The following is a 12,562-nucleotide window of genomic DNA, read 5'->3' on the forward strand; positions in this document are numbered from 1 at the left end:
ATATGGGGAGCAGATGTCCGGGCGGGACTGTGGGCCTTGCTGTGGTGGGCTGCAGCTCCTGAGGGGGTCTCTGTGCACAGGGTCTGTTGCCCCCCGGGTGCTGTTGTGCATGGGAGGTGGGGGTTTGTGACAGAGGCTGCTGCTGCTAGCTGGGTATGGATCCCCCTCCCTAAAAACTGCAGGGGGTTCCCTCAAGGCATCCCAAGCCCCGTTCCCATGGGAGGGCAACAGAGTCCGTCCGTCCCCCAGGCGTGGCACTGTCCTTCCCCCCTTGGCAGGGGCTGCACAGGGGGACCCATCACTGACCCCCTCCCCAAAACTCGCATCACCTAAACCAGGGAGCCGGGTGCCAGGGGATGAAGCTGCAGTGACTGATGTGGTGTGGGGTGAGCAGGGGTGACCCCTGCAGCCCTCCCAACCTCCCACACTTCCTCCTGGCCAAGGTACAAAAGGAGAAGCAGACCGGCACAGCGTGGGCAGAGGGACACACCAGCATCCCCTGAGCACCCAGCAAGCACCTCGGGGCACGCCACAGCTCTCCAGCCACAGGTAAGGGGCTTCTGTTCCTGGGCAGGGTGGGCAGGCAGGAAAACATCTTGTCCAAGGTCACCCAAGGGCTCTGGGACAGGAACCCAGGCATCCGGAGTCCCATGTCCTGCCCTGCCGGCTGTGCCGCCCCACCGCAGCAGGGAGCACCGGGAACTCACACAGACTTGGGCATGTTCGTGCACACACACTCCTGTGAGCGCACACACACCCTGCCATGCACACCCCCATGCGCACACATGTGCTCCCCCAGACCTGTGCCCAGCCACCACCCACGGTGACAAGCCCAAGACCTGCCACCTCCATGGGCACTGTCCCTCATCTTCTCCCCAGGGTGCCACCCGGCACTCCCCCAAAACATCCCTGCTGCGCTGTGCCCCCATCCAATGCCCACAACTCCCCCAAACCCCACGCCAGCCCTGCAGGCAGCATGCTGTGCCAGGGGGTGCTGCCCAGGGGGGAGATCAGTTGGGGGGGCTCCATGTCAGGGGCTGTGTGCCCCCTTTCCCCACCCCCTTGGGGGCCCCCCACACTGTTCGTGACGTGAGTGAGGGAAGCGAGAGCAGAAGCAAAGGCAGCGTTTCCCCTGTGCCAAAGCCACATCCTGAATCCTGGGGGATGGGGACAGAGACGAGGACAGGGACACACTGGGGTGGGGGGGCTTAGCTCCAGGAGCCCACCAAGGAATGGGGGAAGAGGCTGGGCATGGCGTGGGCGCAGAGCCTGGTGGCATTTTGGGACAGTTCACATGGACAACTAAGCGGGTGTGGGATGGGGCACCTTTGCCTACCCTATATCCCATGTCATGGGGGGACATGGGCAAGGAAAGGGGGTGCCTGAGCCCATCCACTCTTACCTTAACAGCAGGCAGCTCCGGGGTGAAGCCTAGGGGGTGGACCCTCTCCTTGGGGAAGAGAGTTTGGGGATGCCAGGTGAGTGCCAGCATGGCACCTCTCATCACTGCCCCTGCCTTCACAGACCCCCAGGCGACAGCCATGGCAGGGGATGGAGAGCTTAACCGTGTCATCAAGGACCTGCAGAGTAAGTGTGCCAGCCTGTCCCTTGCCAGCATGTCCCCTGCATGGCACATCTCACCCTGGCCATGCCAGGTCCCTCATCGCACCCAGCCCATCGGCCATGGGGGGTGTCACTGCTACTAGGGGTGCTCCAGAGTGTCAACGCTCCCACTCCCACAACTGCTCCCATCCTCACTGCCAGCCCCAGGGGACCAGCAGTGCCCAGCGGGTACCTGTGCCCCTCACTCCCCCTGCTCCCCCTTTTCATCCCAGGGTAGGTTCCTCTTTCACTCACCAGCAGAAATCCCCGGGAGGCGGTGAGGAGGAGGGATGGGATGGGGCAGGGTTCCTGCTGCCTGGGCAGGACCATGCCAGCTCAGCCCTGCTGTCCCACAGAGACCGTGGCTGAGCTGAACCACAGCTACCGGGAGCAGAACTTGCCAGTGACAGATGGGAGCCGGGAGCTACACAGCCTCTGTGCCCAGCTGGAGTTCCTCCTCCAGGTATGGCCACTCCACTGCCCCCTCAGCTCCCTCAGTTTCCCCTGGGGTGCCGCTGAGAGCAGAGGGACCCCACACCGGCCATTCTGGGGGGTGGGATGACCCCCAGCTGGTATTGTCCAGCCCTGGGCATCCTCATCCGCACCAGCTCACCCATGTCCGCATGTGTAGTTGCGCATGCTGCACAAGGGAAATGGAGACACAGAGCCAACGAAGAGGGGACACCAGGGCCCACCCTGCTGGGGGAGATGGCTGGACCCCAGCCCCACAGTGGACAGGCTAGAGGGGACAGGGGACACCCCCACATGAGCAAGCCCAAGCTTGTGTCTCCACCAGTTCGATCTCAAGGAGAAGAGGAGCTTCTTCGGGCAGCGCAAGGACTATTGGGACTTCTTGTGCCAGGGCCTGGCACGGCGGCGGCAGGAGCATGAGGGTGTTCGCTTTGTCACCTCCCTGGACAAGGTGGGAATGGGCTGGTAGGGTGCCCGAGGGCTCATGCATGCACACACACACATGCTTGTTCTTGTTTGTGGGTGCACATGCACTTGTGCACAGGCACACACTCACCTGGGCTCCAAGGCTTAGCCCACTGGCATTATAAATGGTTTTCTCCCCTCTGGGGATCCCACTGCCCCCAGCCTTGGCCCTGAGGACTCCCTCCCCCTGCATGGGCTGGGGGGGAGGCAGAGGGGACAGAGTGGTGTGGCACAGCTGGATAATCCTCTCTCCCCAGCTGAAGACCCCTGTGGGCAGGGGCCGAGCCTTCCTGCGGTACTGCCTGGTGCACCAGCAGTTGGCAGAGTCCCTCCAGCTCTGCCTCCTCGACCCTGAGAGCCTCCGGTGAGAGCAGGGGGCATGGGGATGGGATGCTCAGGGGTGGGGGGGGGCACAGCCAGGGCGGGCAGCAGCCTGCAGCACATGGTGGATAAGGGTGCTGCAGGCACGGGTGCCCACCTGAGCACAGAGGAGTGCATGAGCTCACTTTGTGTTTGCAGTGAGTGGTACTACGCCCGCAGCCCCTTCCTGAGCCCCCAGCACCGGGCAGAGATCCTGGGCAGCCTCTATGAGCTGGATGGTGTCACCTTCCACCTGGCCCTGTGCAGGGCTGACCTGGACATTGCCTGGCCCATGTTCTCTGAGTGAGCCTGGGAACATGGGGGTACTGGGGGCATCAGGGGCACCAGGGCCATCAAGGGCATCAGGGGTACCTGGGGCTCAGCATCGCAGAGCAGCGCACAAGCATCCCCTTGCCACCCCAGACCCCGTGTGGTGCCCCAGCTGTGCCACATCTCTCTTCGTGGCCCCAGGCTGGCACAGACACCCATGCTGGCGTGCACACCATGCCCGCACTCACAAACATGCCACACATGCATGCACACACACACCCCGCCATCTTCTGCCAAGCACATGCCCAGACACAGGTCTGCTGCAACACTGTGACATCTGAGACATGGGGACACATGCATGTGCATGCACACCCTTGCCCCCAGGCACAGTTGTAGGGGGGCATTTGTGGACACAGCCACTTCGGCATACTCGTGCCTGCTCTGTTGCTTGCACAGTCATGTGCATGCACTGCCACAAGCACACACACAGCCCCTAATTCTCCCCTGCCACCGCCATGGGGGTCTCTGGCTGCCACTTGCTCTGCAGGTTTTCTGGCCGATGGCACTAGCCTCCCTGGTCCCCTGTCACCAGTTGCCACCAGCCCTGCTGCCGCCTCCATCCCCTGCAGGAGGGTGGCAGTGCCTGGCTCACCCTGGGGGTGACCTGGTGGCCCTGAGCCCCATTTCCCCTCTAGGACACTGGTACGGTCCAGTCGTGTGGCTGGGAACAGCCTGGGAAAGACAGCCCTGCAGACAGACGATACTGGCACTGGGGCACATGGATGGCTCGATGGCATTGCCTGCTCCACCACAGCACCCCACGGAGTGCCAACCTGCCCATACCCACCCACCTTGACTGCCCCACAGGCAGGGGGTGTAGTGGTGGGGGAGACGGATATGGAGGTGAAGAAGGATGTGGAAGAGGAGGATGAAGAGGAGATGGCGGAGGATGAGGATGAGGAGGATGAGTTGGATTCGGAGGGGGAGGATTTGGAGGTAGATGTGGAGGAGGATGTGGAGGTAGAGAAGGATGTTGAAGAGGAGGATAAGGAGGAGTTGGAGAAGGATGAAGGGAAGAAGAAGAATGAGAAGGAGTTGGAGGACGTGGATGTGGAGGAGTTGGAGGATGTACACAGTGCTGGCAAAGCACCCCAGCCCGATGGTGACAGGGAGCCTGACATGTCCCCGCAACCCAACATGGAGTGCATGCCAGGCTCCCCGCCACCTGTGCCTAGAGAGCCAGGCGAGACAGAGGCATCCCTGCAGGCACTGGTGTCCCAGCTGCGGGCCGAGCTGGGGCAGCGGGAGGCAGCGTCGCGGGCGCTGGCAGCCCGGCTCGCACGGGAGGAGCGGCGGCACCGGCGGCGGGAGGAGGCCAGCGCCCAGTGGGCCCAGCTGCGGGCGCGTGAGGCTGAGGCGCTGCAGGAGACCAACATCTTCCTAGGGCAGGCGCTGGCAGCGGCAGTGGCAGCGGGGGACCCAGGGGCGCTGTCGTGGGCGCAGGAGGAGGCGCGGGGCTGGCGGGAGGTGGCAGAGGAGCGGGGTGCCCGGCTGGCCGGGGCGCTGGCAGAGGCTGCGGCACTGGCCTCACGCCTGCGGGACTGCCAGGCGGCACTGACGGCGGGACAGACAGACGCACTGGAGGACCGTGATGCCCTGGACCAGGTGTCTGCTGTGGAGGAGGTGCTGCGGCGGGCACTGGTGCTCGCCCGCGGCCCCCAGGATCACCTGCTGGATGCCCAGGCGGAGGGGGAGCCCAGCACAGCTGCCAGCATGGCCATGGTATGGGCAAGCCCAAGGGGACCCCATGGCGGGGGTAGTGTTAGGGGGCCAGGGCTGAGCCCCTATTCTCCCACAGCACCTGGCCACCCTGGCTGCCACAGCACAGGAGGAAGCCCAGCAGAGCCGGCAGCAGCTCCAGGCCCAGCGGCAGGAGGTGGCACGGCTGCAGGAGCAGCTTGGCAGGTCAGCCAGGAATCCCCATTCCCACCATTACCCACCCCACAGTGGGTCCCCCCCCACCTCCACCCACCACAGGGTTTCCCCTGGGACACCCCCCCCCATGATGCCCCATTAGGACCCAGGGGAGCAGCACCTGGGGATGGGTCAGGGGAAGGAGGGAAGGATTTGGGGAGGGAGGGCTGGAGGTAGGCATCAATTTGGGGACTGATAGGTGGAGAGGTGGGTGGGAAGAGGGGTGGAAGAATGAATTTAGGCGGAGTACGTGGATGGCGGGATGAATTTGGGAGAAGTGGATGGAGGAATGGAGGGATGAATTTGGAGTGAGTAGATGGATGGATGGATGATGGGCAGAAGCACAGAGGGATGAGTGTGGGGAAGGACAGATGAATAGCTGGGAAATGGATGCATGGTTGGCCCGGGAGATGGCAAAGTGGCTGTGGGGATGAGGAGCCACCTTGGGGATGGATGGGCAGCAGGTAGAGGGAAGGAGGGAGAGAAGGAGGGAGGGAGGGCTGGAGAGGCGGCCAGCTGAGGAACAGGGGGACCATTTCCCCACTGCCCTGCACCAGGGCCCGGCAGGATGGCGAGCGCTGGGCATTGGCGCTGCAGCGGGCGCAGCGGGAGGCCCTGGAGCGGGAGGCCACACGCGGCGCCGAGCAGGCGCGGCAGCAGGAGCTCATCCGCGACATGAAGGGGCGGCTGCTGGAGCTGCTGCGGTGAGAGCCCCGGGGACCCCACCGGTGCTGGGCCACGCGTGATGGCGGGGGGGTGTCAAACCTCTTTGCCCAGAGGAGGGCACCAGAGCCCAGACGAATCCTGCTTGCCACCTCAGGAGACCCAAGGAAAGACTTGGGTGCCCACCTTGGCTCCTGGTTGCCAGGGCATGCTCCCCCCCACCAGGCACACTCCTGCCGTGGCTGACCTGTCCCCTCCCGCAGGGAGAAGGATGCCCTGTGGCAGAAGACGGAGGGCATCGATGCCCCAGTGCCCAGCCCAGCGACTCGCGATGCAGGGCTGTGCGCCCGCTGCCACAAGGATTTCCGCCTGCTCTCCCGGCGGTACAACTGCAGGTGGGCTATGGGGGGGCACTGAGGGTGGCACCAGGATAGCACAGCTCTCACTGCCTGTTCTCTTGGCAGGCTGTGCCAGGGCAAGGTGTGCCATGCGTGCTCTGTGGATGTGGGCAAGCAGGGCCGCTGCTGCCTGCTTTGCTACCAGAAAAGGCACACACAGTCTACGTGAGCTGGGACCACAGCCCTCACACCATGTCTGGAACACCCCCTGCCCTGGCTGCCTCCTCTCAGACTTACCGGGGACCCAGGTGTCCGGGGCCTGCAGGCAGGTCCTGCTGCCCAACATTTCAGGTTTGAGATGTGTCTTTCCTGTGGCTGGTCCATGGAGAGGAAAACATCCTGCTCCTGCTACCCTTGTGACTCCTGCGTTGTCTATCAGTTGTCGCCGGATTGACCCCCAGGCTGGGTGTGGGGTGGGGGGATGCTGGTGTGGGGGTGTCTGAGCCCTCCTGGGAGAAACCGTCCCCAGCTGCAGCCAGGCTGAGCCACCGTCCGCCCTGTCCCACAGTAGGGAGGCAGCAGCGGGCAGGGGAGATGGCTCTTGGCCAACAGCCCCAGCTTCCTGCCAGGCTGCAAGGAACCTCTTGAGCAAGAGGTTTCCCAGATGCAAAGGTGATGGGCTGTCCCTGCCCAGGACCCCTGCTGACCCTGTCCAGCCCTGAGTCCCCAGGGCTCCCTGCCTGGGTGCTGGGGGACCCCCATGCCCACCCATGAGCCAGCCCATGACTGGCACCGACGACCCGCGCAGTTAAGGACCCCCAGGAGCCCTGATCAGGAGGGATGGAGAAGCAATACGGGATCTTCATAGAAAAGTTCTTGGGTGCGCTGGGGCAGGCATCCCAACGCCTGGCACACAGGGTGGCAGGAGGGACCCCAGCAGGGTCCCAGCCCCCTCTTCAGTCCCTCTGCCCCACTCCGGTGCCAGCGCCGGTTGCCCAAGCTGGGGCGGAAATGTCCCAGTTGTGTAAGGGACAGGTTCCCATCCCTTTGCACAATGATGTCCTGGCACTACAGCACCAGGGCGGGGCAGGGGTTGCCCTGGGTGCTGGCACCCTTCAGGCAGAGGTCACAGGGCTGGTTTGGTGTCAGCGAGGGGCTGTCCAGGGATCTTGCAGTGATTTGCTCCACTGGAGCTTGGATTGGGGTTGGGAAGGGGGTGGCTTTGTCCCCAGGTGGGACAGACATGGCACAGAGACACCAGGGAAGTGCCAGGACTTGGCCGGGCAGCTGCAGGGAGTCAGACCTGGGTTTGGGTCCCCTCTGGGGACACACAGGATGCCAAACCCTCTGCAACAGCCTTTTCGGCAACAGCCCTTCCCTGGCCTGGAAGAGAGGTTACCCACACCTCGCCGGGCTCAGCTGGCACTGCTGCTTTGGCACTGAGGTGGGGAGTCCAGGACCCATCATCCCTGGAGATGTGCCCTGGCCCTATCCTGCCATATCCTTCCCTGTGGCAAAGAGGAGACAGACCTGGGTGACCACCCCACCAACTGCTTTATTGCCTGATGGCTGTCGGCCACGAACACCATCCCCTCAGCAGGGTCGCAGGGTCCCCAAAGTCACGGGCTCTGTCCCAAAGAGCAGGGAGGGTGGGCGGTGCTTGGCATCGCTCCCCTGGCAATGGGGTCCTACCCCCTCACCGCCCAAGCCCCCTTCCAGTCAGGGCTCAGCATCCAGTGGGGGCCCTGCCCATCCTCATGGCATCGTCACCTGCATCCCAGGGGACTGGGTGAGGATGCTAGGCTGTGTGAGGTGCTGGGACCTGCTGGAAGCTGTGAGGGTCAGGTCCCAGCAGGGCTTAGAGGGTGGTGGAGGTGTTGCCGGAGGTGGAGGTGTAGGAGGCACGGCCGTAGCGGGCCACAGCATCCCTGCTGATGAGCCCACGCTGTGCCAGGATCTTGAGGAAGCTGTTGCGAAACTTCTGCCCAATGAAGGCATAAATAATGGGGTTGATGCAGCTGTGGGCAAAGCCCAGGACCTGCGTGACAGAGAGGGCCGTGTCAATGCGATTCCTCCTCTCGCAGGTCTCAGCAATGGCCCGCGTCCTCATGAGGGTGTCGCTCACCAATGTGATGTTGTAGGGCAGCCAGCAGATGAGGAAGACCAGCACCACGGCAAAGATTACCTTCATGGCCCGCTGCTTCTGGGAATTTTTGGTCTGTAGGAGGGTGTGGATGGTGACGCCATAGCAGAAGAGCATGACCAGGAGGGGCAGGGCGAAGCCAAAGGTCTGTGGCAGGATCCGCAGCACCACCCGCCACTTGGCTGTGTCCTCGCCACCAATGCGCTCATAGCACACGGTGCCATTGCTGGGTGAGGGGAAAGCCTCACGGAAGAGCAGCACGGGCAGGGAGAGCAGCACAGAGAAGACCCAGATGCCCAAGCAGACAAACTTCACCCAGTGCCTCTTCTCAGTGGCGGCCCGGGTGGCATAGACGATGGCCAGGTAGCGGTCCACGCTGATGCAGGCCAGCAGCAGGATGCCACTATAGAAGTTGGCCTCCTGCAGCAGGGAGACAGCTTTGCACATCACCGTGCCAAAGACCCACTCGTGGGCTCTGTAGGCGGCCCAGAGTGGCAGGCTGAGGGCAAAGAGCAGGTCGGCCACGGCCAGGTTAAGCAAGTAGACATCAGTGACGGAGCGGTTGGTGTGACTGGAAGTCACCACCAGCACCACCAACCCATTCCCCACAACACTGAGGATGAAGACAAGGCAGTAGATCACCACCACCAGGTACTTGTTGAGGAAGGAGCTGTCAGGCCGGCATGGGGCGGAGGAGATAGCGGTATCAGGCATGGCTGTGCTGTAGTCATAGGTGTAGTTGGAAAAGAAGTTGGAGAAATCCCCGTTGAAGGAGAAGGACTCCATTTTGCCTGTGGAGCACAAAGCAGCATGAGTGTGGGGTGGGATGGTAGGGTGGGCCAGGGGTGACAGTGTCTCTGGGTCCCCTGGCATCTCCTTTGCCCCCAGGTCCCCTCCTAGCCAGTGGGCAGCCCCCTTCCATTGCTCCACTGTATCCATGCTGTGCCAGGTAATGGGCAGTGCTGCAGGTGGACACTGTCCCTCGTATGTCCCCTTATACAACATCCCCAACACCCCTCAGTCTGCTCCACTTCACCCCAGCTCTGTCTCTTCCCTGTCCCCCATGGAGGAAGGGGTTCCCCCACAGACCAACCACCTCTTCTCATGTTGGGGGCTCCCCCATCAATGCAGCATCACGTCCCTCCAGGAGACACCTGGCCCCTCCAGCATCCCTGGGTCCCCCTGGTTTCTGTGGGTCCTTCAAAACTCTTTGGGCGTCTCAGGGTCCCTCAGGCACCTCCAAAGTCTTTTGAGCACCTCTGGATCCAGCATCTCCATCTCCGTCCCCACAAGCACCGCTGCTGGAGCTGCCCCTCCTGCCACCCCAGCCAGTGGCAAGGCTGTGGTCACTGTGCCCAGGACAGGCAGCACTCAGGAAGGTCTGAAGGTGGTTCCATGCCTTTCTTCCCCCTCCCCGGTCCTGTCCCTGTGCGAGTGGTTTCACCCCACGGTCGGAAAGACGCACTGCATCTTGCAGGCAGCTTTGGCAATATTTCACGAGTCTGGTTTTCCTGTTGCTCAGCTGGGCAATGCCAGGCATCCCCATGTCCCCCATGCTCAACCGCAATGGGGAAATGACAGGTGGCAGCCACTCATCCTGTCTCCTCACATGCAGGACACCCTGCTCTACCCCTGCCTCCCTGATGATCACTGGGTTTCAGCCTTCCCCCAGTATGGATCCAGACTCTCGTTTCACTCCAGTTTCACCCCTCTGCCCTGCTTCTGAGCCCCCGAGCCCCTCCAGGACTTGGTGATGCCAGGGCTGCTTGGGGGTGCTGAGACCTTACAGTGGTGAGGGGTTCCCAGCCCTGAGCTGGCCCCATTTGAACCCAAACCCTCCCTGTGAGCAACTTTCCCCTTCTGCCCCATGGGGATTCCCTGCTGCAGCTGGGCTGATGCCTCTGCCCAGAAAAATCCCTCCCTGGCTCTACCGGCCCCGCTCCTGTGGTGATGCCCCGGCATCCCAGAGGACTGCAGCTGGGGACTTTGCCAATGAGAGAAGGTGCCCCCGAGTGGGGCCGCCGCAGGCACAGGGCAGAGCCAGACATCAGTGCTTCTCGTTGGTCTATTTTTGGCTGCTTCTTTCTGCCTCCCCACTCCAAAATCTCAGCAGTTCCTCTGGTACTGGGTATCCCCCACCCACAGGTACCCCACAGCCTGCCTGGCTGGGGGAACAAGCAGTACCCCATTTCTCCTCCCAACCCTGGGAGGGCACTGGGGTGGCCCTGGGGCTCCCCTTGGGGAGGAAGGAGGGACATGCCATGGAGAAGCACCCTCCCAACTCATTGCTGTGCGAGGAAACAGGAGCGGACGCTTTCCCCCCAGGGCACCCATGGCCAATGTCCTTGGGGACCATGGGGGCTTTGCACCCCAGATGAGCTCTGAGCACAGCCCTGGGTGCCCCCACCTGCTGCCTCCCGCTTACCCCCACCAGGCAGCCTCTCAGGCAGCCGGAGCAGCCCACCCTGGCCCCCAGCCCAGCCCGCTTGACATGTGCTCAGCCGGGTGCTGGGGGGCCAACAAAACCCAAGGAAAGCCCCAGTCTCCAGTGGAACACCCCAGGGACTCACCACTCGCTGCCCTCACTGGCCCGTCAGCTCCGGGGTCTTCTCCCCGTCCCAAGCCAGTTCTCACCAGGGAGCACCCAGACACGAGACGGATCCAAGCGTCACTCCCAAAGGGCTCCAATGCAGAGCTTGGTTGGATGCAGGACAGCACCAGGCCCAGGGGTCCCGCCAGGCCAGCCGGAGGGTCCCTCACCTGTGCCCGCTGTTGGTACACCTCCCAGCACCCCTTCGCTCCACCGCCCGCTTTATGCCACCCAGGGAGGAAGCGAGGTTGCAAAACCTTCTCCCAGCGTGAAGGGGAAGTGGCAGCCAGAAGGGACCCTTTCCTGACCCCCCCCAGGACGTCTTCCCGGGGTAGGGGGTAGCCAGCAGAGCCCTGCCACGCTGCCGCCCCAGGATGTCCCAGGCCACCCGGCAGTGGGTGACACTGGGACACACCCAGGGGTGCATCACCCCCTCTGCGGCACGTCACTGTGGGGGTCTCCAGCCAGGGGGTCCTCACCCTGTCTCCTGGCCCCCCGTGGATGCAGGGCTTCCCTTTGAGCCCCCCTGGGTGCTGCAGACCCCCCCCAGGAGAGCAGAGGCCCCCTGGGGCCATGGGGACTTTGGCAGGCAGGCCGGTGGGCGAAGGCAGGGCAGGGCTCTGTGCCCCAGTTTCCCCATTGATGGAGTGGGGGGTTGATGCCAAGGTTTGGGGGGCACAGGGGCACTGCGGGGCTGGCTTGCCCCTGTTGGGGGATGCTGTGCAGGACCCCCCAGGGCAGAGCCTTGTATCCCTCCCACACTGGCTGTGCCACGCTACGCTGAGCTGAGCTGTGCCACCATGCATAGCCATGACCACCATGCCAGTCTTGCAGACTTGGGGGAGACTCCCCATCCCCTGGCACCCCCATAACCCTGGGGCACCCCTACTCCCCTGAGTTTGGGAGTATTGCCTTTGGGGGAAGCCCACACCCCTGGGCACCCTCCGGGCACCCCATACCTCTGGGACACCCCAAACCCTTGGAGCAACCCCATCCCCACAGCTTTCAGGTTCCTGTTGGTTTTAGGGGTACCCCACACTTTTGGGGCACCTCTGTTCCCTGGGGGCACCCATACAGTTGTAGGGCACCGTCATACCCCTGGGACATCACCACAGCTCCAAGAACACTCTTATTCCTGGGGATGTCCCCATGCTCTTCTGGGGCACCCCCAAAATTTTGGGCACACACCCCCAAGCTCCAGGACAACCTCCCAGTCCCCCTAGGGCATCCCCGTTCCCTGGCGAACTCCTGCGCTTTTGGGGACCCCCATCCCTTTGGGGCATAATCCCATCACGCTGGGTCACCCCTGTTCCCTGGGTGCCCCCACACTTTTAGGGACGCATAACCCTGGGATCACCCAGCCTGCAGGACACCCCTTTTTCCTGTGGGCACCCCCATATCCCTGGAGCACGCCATTCTTGTGCAGACCCCCATAGTCTGAGGTACACCTACATCTGCCTGGGCCACCCTTCTTCCCTGGGCACCTCCACATTTTTGGGGACCCCCCAGGTGCACCCCATATCCCCGGGCCCCCGCGACTGGGGGGACCCTCATACCCTGGAGCACCCCCGGCCCCCGGCGTACCCCCCCGCCTGTGCCCCTCCCATTTGAGGGCACTCCCGCCGCACCCCACTTCCCCGGCACCCCCGCCGCCGGCGGGTGGGCGGCGCCCCGTGACGTCCCGCG

At 63.4% G+C, this 12,562-nt stretch overlaps 2 protein-coding genes across 2 annotated transcripts; one reads left to right on the forward strand and one right to left on the reverse strand.

Annotated features, from left to right (window-relative positions):
• RUFY4 (RUN and FYVE domain containing 4) lies at nt 1-6,546 on the forward strand. The gene is made up of 12 exons (XM_064453303.1): nt 1-153; nt 444-549; nt 1,525-1,587; nt 1,959-2,065; nt 2,399-2,524; nt 2,796-2,902; nt 3,058-3,201; nt 3,864-4,950; nt 5,027-5,133; nt 5,700-5,846; nt 6,069-6,200; nt 6,270-6,546. The coding sequence occupies exons 3-12, from the start codon at nt 1,542-1,544 to the stop codon at nt 6,370-6,372; spliced, it is 2,106 nt and encodes a 701-aa protein (XP_064309373.1). The 5' UTR covers nt 1-153; nt 444-549; nt 1,525-1,541; the 3' UTR covers nt 6,373-6,546.
• Nucleotides 6,547-7,699: 1,153 nt separating this feature from the next.
• Nucleotides 7,700-12,423, reverse strand: LOC104051411 (C-X-C chemokine receptor type 2-like). Its single transcript, XM_064451326.1, has 2 exons — nt 10,857-12,423; nt 7,700-9,077 (listed from the first exon to the last, which is right to left on the reverse strand). The coding sequence occupies exons 1-2, from the start codon at nt 11,728-11,730 to the stop codon at nt 8,002-8,004; spliced, it is 1,950 nt and encodes a 649-aa protein (XP_064307396.1). The 5' UTR covers nt 11,731-12,423; the 3' UTR covers nt 7,700-8,001.
• Nucleotides 12,424-12,562: the final 139 nt, after the last annotated feature.

The sequence above is a fragment of the Phalacrocorax carbo genome, chromosome 5 (genome assembly GCF_963921805.1).
Source record: "Phalacrocorax carbo chromosome 5, bPhaCar2.1, whole genome shotgun sequence".
In the NCBI taxonomy this organism is placed as follows: Eukaryota; Metazoa; Chordata; class Aves; order Suliformes; family Phalacrocoracidae; genus Phalacrocorax; species Phalacrocorax carbo.